At 52.8% G+C, this 8,954-nt stretch overlaps 1 protein-coding gene across 1 annotated transcript in view; it reads left to right on the top strand.

Moving 5' to 3' along the window:
- Nucleotides 1–1,635: 1,635 nt before the first annotated feature.
- LOC122394110 (flocculation protein FLO11-like) overlaps nucleotides 1,636–8,954 on the top strand; it is a 60,523-nt gene continuing 53,204 nt past the window's right edge. Inside the window, exons 1-9 of the mRNA XM_043390716.1 lie at nucleotides 1,636–1,960; nucleotides 2,485–2,552; nucleotides 2,868–2,980; nucleotides 3,187–3,379; nucleotides 3,685–3,771; nucleotides 4,145–4,265; nucleotides 4,647–4,774; nucleotides 5,038–5,233; nucleotides 5,574–8,925. Of these exons, the coding sequence (XP_043246651.1) occupies nucleotides 1,912–1,960; nucleotides 2,485–2,552; nucleotides 2,868–2,980; nucleotides 3,187–3,379; nucleotides 3,685–3,771; nucleotides 4,145–4,265; nucleotides 4,647–4,774; nucleotides 5,038–5,233; nucleotides 5,574–8,925 (4,307 nt within the window). The 5' untranslated portion in view covers nucleotides 1,636–1,911. The remainder of the gene's footprint in view (nucleotides 1,961–2,484; nucleotides 2,553–2,867; nucleotides 2,981–3,186; nucleotides 3,380–3,684; nucleotides 3,772–4,144; nucleotides 4,266–4,646; nucleotides 4,775–5,037; nucleotides 5,234–5,573; nucleotides 8,926–8,954) is intronic.

The following is an 8,954-nucleotide window of genomic DNA, read 5'->3' as shown; positions in this document are numbered from 1 at the left end:
CTAGGTCAAGTAGTGACAAGCAGTAAACGGCATTCGAAAGAACGTCCAAAATAAGGACGAAAATATGTCATTCATTTTTTAGGTCAAGTAAAAGGTCAGAGGTCACCAGATACCATTGAATGATTTTTTTTCGAAACAGTGGCACGCAACCCGGGAACCAATTATAGAGCTACGGCGCCGCGGAAAAGATTCGATAGCATTTTTGACCCTTTCCGCGACTCTTCGACGGTGCCACTGGTCGACTTCCACTCACCTTTGAACAAAACGTGCTCAAGTTAGTAGTAGTAGTAGTAGTAGTTTATTGACACAGTCTTAGGTACTAGATGGATAAAACCCAGAAGACAAGTGTCCATTAAAACAGATCATATACAAAACATATTAAAACCGTCAAACATTTCATACAGAGAACCAGCGTCCATTAAAACTATACCTAAACACCACATTAAAATCCGTAAGTAGTACATGCACTTCAGTCGTGCAGAAGCCACGGACCCTGCGTGCGAATACATTCTAATTCCTTTCCTTGATAGCGCAGCGCGCTCAGCTGTCAGGCTCAAATGTCCGGCGATCTTTATTCCTCGACCTTGGAAGTCCCGAGACAACATATCCTCGTGGGCATGACATGCCGTGCCCTCCCCACATCAAAATATTACCGGCACTGGTGCGGTCCCACTGCGGACCTACCCCCAGGCGCCGCCGGGGGTGGGTATGACGTCACAAAAGGAGCCCCGGCGGATTGGAGGGGACGCTAACTGACCGCCGGCCAGGGGCGGCGCTGAAGGGTGCGGGCAGGGGCCGGCCGAGTCCTGGAAGGTACTAGATTTGCCAGACACGTGTTGCCAGTGGACAACCACGGCGACCACTTGGTATGTCATTGGTCGTCTTTATGAGGGTCGCCGGTCGGCCGTCCGAACGATGGTCGAACGACGCAGTATATACTAAATAGCTCCGGGGAGTTGGAATATGTCTGTAACTACCAGGAAATTTTCCACTGGGATGCCGCCGCGTAGGGAGGTAACGGACTCGAGAACTGCAAGTCGATTTGATGGGGTAGGGGCAGAGAATGGTTTGCGTAGGCAGAGGCGATAGGGTTGGGTCATGGGTGGGCAGACGCGAATGGATTGCGCGCTACTAACCGCACTAAGCGGAAGGTCTAAGTCTATTCAGGCGCTGCGCGTGGTCGCCATAGGATCGTCTTCTCGGTTGTCGTCGACAACGACAAAACGATACAATTTTTCACCCCTGCTCGTGACTCCGTTTTCTATGAAAAATGAGAAAATATCGTACATTTTGGACGCAGCAGGTGCGGAACTTCCTAAGAGCCCTTTCCCCTCTACATGTCAGCAGTTTCGTGATTTGTCGATAAAATGCTAGAAACCGAAAAACTAACATATGTGCGCCGCCTTGCCGTGCGTTAGCAGTGCTGAAGAAATTCCTTCATTTGGAAGTATATGGCGCTAAACAATTCTGCGCCATAAAATGCGCTAATGTAACGTTCAGCTTTGAAAGCTAGTATTCAAGAAACTACGCAGCAAGCTACGATTTCAAATCGCTATAGCATTTCGTTTGATATTTTTGAAAGCGCGGCCTTTTCTGATCCGTGAGCAGGTGCAGCGAAAGTTGTGAACACATTCGGCAATACTGCATAGGCGACAACAAATCAACAAATCAGCGTGGGATTTCGCTGATCTTGGAGGCTGGGAAGCTGATATAGACGATAATTAGCAAATAACTAGAAATAGGCAAGTAAGATACGGACGTGTCAATTGCTGATACAGGACAATGCCGAAGAGTGAAGGAGGGTCCTGAGATATGACCTGAAGGCTGAAACTGAAACATAAAGAGATGTCCAAGAAGTGCAGGTCTATTCTGATCCTATTTCAATTTTGAATTAAGTATAGGTAAACCAGAATGGATTCTGATGCAGATAGCAATATAGCTGCTAAATGCGGAAGTGAAGGTGAGGGTGCTTTTTAATGTTTTGACTGTTCATAAGTGGTTATTGTGATTGAATATGCTTGCAGTTCTGGGCTATTTCAATTTTGTAGTTCCTAATTCTGAAGCCGGGTTTTTAGTTAATTTGGGACATGGTTTTGAAATTCTGAATTATTTTTGGCAATATTTGATGTAGTTACCAACCCTTGCTGGCTGCTGCCCTTTGTATTTGCTTGACACTCATTATTATCCATTGATGATTTGTGGAATCAGATGATAATTTGTGTACCTATGCTTTGTTTTCCTTGTTTCTGGTAATCTCTGAATTACCTTATTTTATTCCTCATAAGCAATTGGTTAGCCCAAGCAATTATTTTTATAATAATATTATTTGGCAACAGGCAATACAAAACTTTTTTCAACTGAGTGCTCCAGAATAACAAAATATTAGTATACCTATTCTTAAAGAGAGGTTGATACTTGATAGCCTGGAAGGCTAATGCATGTCCATTGTTCATACTCTGATGATGTTTTTGGAAACACTTACAGGCTTCATTTGGGAACAATATTTGGAAGATTCTGAATTGGGAGCTGCGGACTCATCGGTATTTAAACATGTAAGAAGATGTGATTGGTGTCTTAGTACAATCATTTTCATTAAATTTAGATATATTTTATGACAACACATGATTCATGGTAGGCAGATTTAGATAATGGTAACTGGTAAGCAAGTGCTTATTACATTTGCAGCAAAGTAAATAGATTTTTAAGGTAGTTGACAGATGAGGAATGATCAATAACTTGTCATTTATAATACATCATAGCTAGTTATTGAGTCATTCAGTCTTCATCTTCAGTCCTGTTTCTCTCTAAGATACCCCAGTCATAAGGGCATTCTCACGTGTGTGAATGGCTCCATGGCTGTGCTGCAGGTTCAGCAGGATGCTCCCAGCTACTCAGTGGGAGAGGTGGTGGAGGTGGTGGCAGGTGGCGGTGAATCGGTCTGGCCTGCCACGGTCACCATGGTCTGTGATGGTCTGATCAGGTCAGTGCTGCTGGGTGCTAAGGGGGATGAGGAGCTCTATCCGCCATCTGGATAACCAAACACCAAGATACAATAAATGGGAAACTTGCTTTGATACTGTTGAGGAAACTAATCTGAGGAGACATTGTTTGGTTTGCGTTGAGGTGACTGGCATGCATATTTGCCGACCTACATCTGGCCAGTAACGTTCTCGTCGACCCCGGCAGGGTGCGGTACCTGGGCAGCAGCGGCTCGGCTGGGGACCTCTGGTGCGACGCGGCCGGCTCCCGGCTACGACCGCTCGGGTGGAGCCGGCAGCAGGACGTACCGACGGTGGCGCCGCCTGGAATCTCGGCCGACGAACTACCAGAGGGCGTTACGGGACTGAAACAGGAGCAGGGGGCGCCACCAGTCCGGACGGTGAGCACTAAGCGGAGACCGACGTGACGGTCGGGCTCGTCACGAGTAATGTCCACCGTCTGCTCTTGATTAGTGTTTGCTGCCGCTGTTTGGCTGGTCTGAATTGTGTCGATGTTCAGCTAAGTATTGAGTGTGGTGAGTGGCAGCTGTGTACGGGCAGCTGCATTTGGCGTATCTGATTGTTTCGGTTTGTCTGCTGTGTACGGGCCACTGTCTGGAGTGTCTGATTGTCTTGCCATGTCTGCTGTGCATGGGCCACTGTCTGGACTGAGTGTCTGACTACCCGCCATGTCTGCTTTCCGCAGTGTGGAGTGGATCTGGAGCGGATCACCGAGGGGATGAAGCTGGAGCTGCTGGACGATAACGAGCCGTACCACGTCTGGACGGCCACGGTATGTCGGAAAACGACCTGATTTGACCTAAACCAACCTGATTTGATTTGACTTAAGCAGTCTTACCCGACCCGAGCCAACTTGCTCAAGGCTCTATGTTACTCTCCAATGGCCAATGGGTTCAAACTATAAACCTTTGGTGAATCTTAGCTATATCAAGCCATGTTACTGGCTCAGTGCTCGCTAGTCAAGAAATCGCCATTCCGAATTGAGAGAATGTCTGACGAATTCGCCGATTGACGGGGCACACGTCGATGGCCGATGTTATCCACCAACTGACATTACCCTTATATGATATGCATTCTGCACCCACCCAGGCCTGTCCCGTGCCATCTGAACTGGAACTCAGTATGGCCACCGTCTCCTTTACCAGGTTCTGGAGCGGTGCGGGGTCCGTCTCCACCTGCGCCGCGACACACTGGATAACACGCCCGACCTCTGGTTGTGCGCCAACTCTCCGCGGGTCCGACATTTCGGCTGGGCGGGCCGTACCGGTAAGTCCGACCGGCAACTGTGATGACCTCTGTGTGATGAGTAGTGGCGAGCGCCCGTACCCCGCTGCAACGGTAGCCGAGAAATTGGCCCACTCATCCGGCTCGTCAAAACATGACCCACGTCGATTTTGAAAGCCCATGAGGCGATTTGTCGGGCGACAGGGCGAAATTTTAATTTATCGTGTATGTGTGTGACGTGAGTATCGGCTGTCAATGTTCAAACATGCGACTATGCTGGTTGAATTTGAAAAGTTATGCGATGAAGCTTCACTTGTATTAGTTGGCAGTTGTTTGTACGAAAATTTATGTACGCAATAAAATGCCTGTCTCTTGTGAGCTAAAGTGCCCGTATCCTGTAGTTTACGTTTTCCGTCCTGTCAGGCGCTCCGTTCGTGTACCAGCCGCCGAGCTCGTGTGCCAACGACCGTACCGAGGCGGAGTGGCAGGCCATTCTGGAGATGAGCCGGGACGAGGCGCGTCAGATGGCCGTCGACGACTCCATACTGCCGGTGGGTGCCTGCTGCTTACAACACAGCGGTGGAGTGGTCCGGTAGAGTCGTCCGACGTTGATGTTGGAGCGACAATCTAACGGGTGGTTGAATGTTGCTGTTACGCTTATGTTAAAATAAGTCACAGTTGTTCAAGTCATGTATTGTTCCGTATTAGCGGTAACTAATTAAAGATCATGCGTGCCATACTCATCATTGCTAAAGCAAGGTAGTGTATGTTCACGCTCATTTGCTGACACCCGTTCCTCTCGTGTAACCGGCAGCACGTCAAGTTCGAGTTTCCCACCAAGCACTCACTGACCGTGGGCTGCCGACTGGAGGCCGTGCACCCGGACCGCACGGCCATCTGCCCGGCCTCTGTGGTCGCCGTCATAGACTCGTACTTCTTCCGCGTGCAGATAGATGACTCCACCGTCTCGTGGCTGTCCTCACTGGACGATCCGACCATCCTTCCGTTCGGTGAGGCGGGACACAGTGATGATGTCGTACTGTTAGTTGTTTATCATCTTATGGCTATGTTTACAATAATTATGTCATCCATCGAGGTTGATAAATTGTCTCTAAAAGCATTCATAACAGAGATTGAACACTGTAATGGCATCTTGAGTTATTTTTGTTTGCATCCACTGTCCTCCGGGAAAGTCGATCAATCTCGTGTCAGTTACCCTCATGATCTCGTGATTAATCTCGTTATCTATTAACGATGTTTGATTGATGTTACTTATGTTTCGCAGACATTTCTCTGTCAAACGAGGATAGTTTGCTGAGCTCGGTCCGCCGCCCCCGTTGCGTGTTACAGGTTGGTGTCAGGAGCACGGTCTGGACTGTTCCGGTGACGACCTGCTGCCCTCCCGGGCTCCGTCCCCCGAGGAGGAGAATACCACCGAGCGGGCCTCCCCACTCCAGGACCTATCCGAGGGAGCCGAGAAACTTCCGAACGGGGACGGACACCAAACAGAGGAGCCGGAGATCAAACAGGAGATAGATGATACACCGGACAGCCAGCAGACAGTGGATATAGCAGACAGCCAACAGACGAAGAGCATAGCAGACAGTCAACAAGCATCGAATCTCGGAGGCAGTCAGCAGACAGTTGACATAGCAGACAGCCAGGAACCAGGTGACATACCAGACAACCAACATAAAGAAGACCTGTCAGACAGCCAGGAGACGGTGAATATCCCAGACAGTCAGCGAACAATTGATCTTCCAGACAGCCAGCAAAGAGAAGATCTGCCAGATAGCCAGAAGCCAGACGAGATACTGAACAATCAGCACATGGAAGACATGCAAGACAGTTTGCCTGCCTTAGATCTCCCAGACAGTCAACAAACAGTGGATTTAGCAGATAGTCAGCAAACAGTGGATATACCGGACAGTCAGATGATGGAAGAAATTACAGACAGCCAGCGAACGTTGGATCTTGCAGACAGCGAGCAGGCAGAGGGCGCATCAGTCAGCCAGCAAACGGATCTGCCAGACTATACCGAAGACGATGACCCACTGCTCAGTCAACAGGCTGTGGACATTCCCAAAACATCTGAGCCCGATGCCATGCTGGTGGATAATACGGGCCTGGGTCTGTCTGACATTGAATCGATGGACGATTTCCCAGACAGTCCGGTGATGTCTCCGCTGTCTGATTCCAGGCAGGCAGACAACGGACCGGACAGTGCGCAGACAGTCGAGCTGAGCGGGTCGCTGTCTGGCGGCGTGGTGGGAGAGTGGCTGCTCGAGGAGCCCGGGCAGGGGACGGACGAGCCGGCTGTGCTGGATGGCGGCGAGCCGTGGCTCCATCTCAGTCCCGTCTCTGAGGAGGTGCTGTCCCGGCCACCGACGGGGGCTGACGAGCGGCGCACACCGTCCTGCGCCGCCAGTCCCGGCTCGCGTCCGCCGTCCGGTGCTGGTCCACCGCCGTCAGAGCCGAGCCCGCCGGGTGACGATGTATTACTGGAGGAAATGACCGGCCCTGGGCTCATTCAGGTGGAGCGGGATATTCCGGGTCCCACTGAGATCGAGGAGAACAGCCCGGAGCCCGTCGAAGTTGAGCTGTCGCTCGGCTGTGATCTCTCTCCGACTGCCACCGACGCGCAGTCGGAAGGCGGTGACGATGTTCCTCCTGACGACGTGCTTCTCGAGCTGGAGGATGGTGACGATCCTGAGGACGGCGAAGTTTCTCCGCCGGAGGACGTGCTTCTCGAGTTGTTGGACAGCAATGACCCTCCGCTGGAGAACGTTGATGACTCTCCAATGGAGGAAGTCAAAAATGTTTCACCAGAGGACGGTGGTTGCCCTCCGCTGGAGGACGTGCCCGCCGAGCCGGAGTCAGCGATTGAAGCTGCCCTCCGAACTACTGAAGAATTGCTCCAGGCTGCTGAGGCTGCCCCACCGGCAATCGACACAGAGCCGCCGACCTCTGAAGACACTCTTGCGGTTCCCGGTGCTGCTGCAGCCGCATCCTCCGATGCTTCTAGCGGCTCGTCGCTGGCTGATGATGTGTCTAATGCCCTTCGGTCTGTGACTGTGGCGAACAGTGCGGCTCCCCTTATCGAGCCATCGCCAACCAGTGACGTCTCTGGAAGCAGCGCGGCTCCCTTGATCGAGACGACGCCGCTTGAAGACACCGCAATCCAGCACCAGCAGGAGAAGGTGGTCGACAGGGACGCACCCACTGTGGCCGTTCTAGGAGACGGCTCCTCTGGCATCGGATCTGGTCCTGTAGCGTCTCCTGTGACTACCCCGGCCGATGGCAGACGAACGGAGGATAACGACTCATCTGCCGCCGGCTCTGGTCCCAGGAAGTCTCCTGCGGCGGGCTCCGGTCTAGATCTTGTGGAATCTGTCGTGGCAGCGCCAACTGGTGGTGTAACACCAGAGGATGTCTCTCCGGCCGTTGGGCCCGGTCCTGTAAAATCTCCTGTGATTGCACCAATCACTGGCATGCAGATGGAAGGAACTAGTTCCCTTGGCGCTGGGTCTGGACCTGTTGAATCTGCGATGGCGGCACAGGAAAGCGGCCGCCTTTCTTCCAATCTAGGTCCTGAAGATTCTGTGACGACTACTCCGGCCGGTGACCAGCGACCAGAGGGCAGCTCACCTGGCGACGAATTCCTTTCTGTACAGTCTCTTGCGGTCGGTGCGGGCTCCAGCCCAGTTAAGTCTGCTGTGACCACGCCAGCCGGTGGCGAGCGACCGGAAAACACTACCCCTGACGATGAGCCCGCTCATGTGCAGTCTCCTCCAGTCAGCAGCGGTCTCGGTGCAATAGATTATTCAATGACAGTGCCAGCCGGTGACGGGAGGCGGGAAGACGGCTTCTCTGGTACCCAGCCCGGACCTGGGGCATCTCCTGCAGTCAGCTCCGAGTCCGGTGTCGATCCTAAAGATTCTTCAATGACTTCGCCAGCCGGCCGTGCGCAAACAGGTGCTGATGACCGCTCAGCCGCCAAGCCCGAATCTGAGAAGTCTCCTGTGGCTGGCATCGATCTCGATCCTGAAGAGTCTACTGTGGCAATGCCAGCCGGCGTCGTGCCGTCGGAGGAGACTGGCTCATCTAGCACTGACTGCGGTCTCGTGAAGTCTCCTGTGGTCGATTCCGGTCTCGGTCCTGTAGAGTCCTCTGTTGAAGCACCGGCTGTTGACGGACCACCGGAGAAGGACGGCTCCTCTGGCGCCAGTGCTGAGCTCATGGAGTCTGCTACGGCGGCGCCGACTACCGATGCGCGACCACAGGATATCGTCTCCCCTGCCGCTAGTCTTGATCCCTTGGAGTTTGCTGCTTTGGCTGCGCCTGCCGTCGACGAACCGCCGGAGAAGGTGAGATCGCCTGCCGCCGGATCCTGTCTTCTAGATTCACCAGTGACTGTGTCATCCATTGGTGGGCCTACGGAGAAAATAGACGCTTCAACCGCTGGACCCTGTCCGGTGGATCCTCCCGAGACTGCGTCGGCCACTGAAGAACCCCCGGAGGACGATACCCCACGACTTCAGTCCTCCGACCTGGCGGCCCAGGAGCCGGCGGACGAGGTCGGACTGGCCGCCGGCACTGCTCTGGAGCTGGTGGATCCCGAGGCGTCCGAGCAGTTGTGTGCGGCCGCCGTGCAGCGGACAGCCGGACACCTGGTGTGGCTGCGGCTGCTCTCGGCGGCAGGGTGAGTGAGGAGGTCAGAGAAAGGACCCA

Source organism: Amphibalanus amphitrite, unplaced genomic scaffold, assembly GCF_019059575.1.
Source record: "Amphibalanus amphitrite isolate SeventyFive unplaced genomic scaffold, NRLGWU_Aamphi_draft 000574F_arrow, whole genome shotgun sequence".
NCBI classification, from domain to species: Eukaryota; Metazoa; Arthropoda; class Thecostraca; order Balanomorpha; family Balanidae; genus Amphibalanus; species Amphibalanus amphitrite.
This window is presented reverse-complemented; position numbering and strand designations above follow the sequence as displayed.